Source organism: Myotis davidii, unplaced genomic scaffold (genome assembly GCF_000327345.1).
Source record: "Myotis davidii unplaced genomic scaffold, ASM32734v1 scaffold1055, whole genome shotgun sequence".
Classification (NCBI taxonomy): domain Eukaryota; kingdom Metazoa; phylum Chordata; class Mammalia; order Chiroptera; family Vespertilionidae; genus Myotis; species Myotis davidii.
Window position 1 is genome coordinate 510,191 of NW_006286477.1, and position 991 is coordinate 511,181.

The window sequence follows — 991 nt, forward strand, 5'->3', positions numbered from 1 at the left end:
CTGCTCCCCCTGGGGGGCCCTCTTGCTAGTCAGTCTGACAAATAAACCCTGAGGAAACCCAGGACTCGGACTCAGCACCTCCCCATGATCTCCATTTCCAGCCTCTACACCGTAAACACGACACCGAAAGCCCACGTCCAAACCCCCACCGACCCTGAAACAAACAAGCCCCACCATCAGCGCTAAAGGCAGCGTGTCCGTCCCCGGCCCTGGCCACCGACTCTGGGACGGCCACGCCCCCCGGCTCAGGGCAGGCGGCTCCGCTCATCTCACGTGTCCCAAAGGTCACGTTAGGGGCTGCGTGGGCTGTTGACCCCAACGTGACGGACGCCACCAGGACTCCCCGCTCGCACGCGACAGGCCAGGGCCCGGCAGCAAACACGGGCGGGCCCAGCGCCCGCTTCCCGTCCAGCGGAACCCGCCCTCCCGCCCGGGAGCACGCGGCCGCACTCGCCTTCTGGGACGCCAGGTACTCCATGCCCCGGGCCAGCTGGTAGGTGCAGGACACCAGGTCCTTGAAGGTCATCTGCTCCTCGGGCACGTGGCTGATGTCGTAGGAGTACTCCATCCCGGGCGGCCGCCGCGCCCGCAGGTACTCCCGCAGGTTGCCCTTGGCGGCATATTCCACGATGACATAGAGGGGCCCTGGGGGGACAGACAAGCTCCCTCAGACGGAAGGGTTCCGGGTTCGATGCCGGTCAAGGGCACGTACTCGATCCCTGCACCCGAGGTCACAGGTCGGGGCGCATGCAGGAGGCGACCAATCCATGTGTCTCTCTCACATCGATGTTTCTCTCGGGCTCTCCTCCCCCTTCCACCCTCTCTAAAACCTGTGGGAAAATAGCCTTGGGCCAGGAAGAGAAAGTATTTTTTAAACAAAACCCTGGCCTCCTCAACCCCCACCTTCACAGGGCACGTTGGCCAAAGCCCAGGGCCTGACTGAGAACCTTCTCCCAGCGCGCGCGTCACAGAGCCCCAGGGGCCGGCCGTT

At 64.5% G+C, this 991-nt stretch overlaps 1 protein-coding gene across 1 annotated transcript in view; it reads right to left on the bottom strand.

The window, feature by feature from the left end:
- FGFR2 (fibroblast growth factor receptor 2) overlaps window positions 1-991 on the bottom strand; it is a 118,100-nt gene that overhangs the window by 31,909 nt on the left and 85,200 nt on the right. The window contains exon 14 of the mRNA XM_015560158.1: window positions 455-645. Coding sequence (XP_015415644.1) covers window positions 455-645 — 191 coding nt within the window. The remainder of the gene's footprint in view (window positions 1-454; window positions 646-991) is intronic.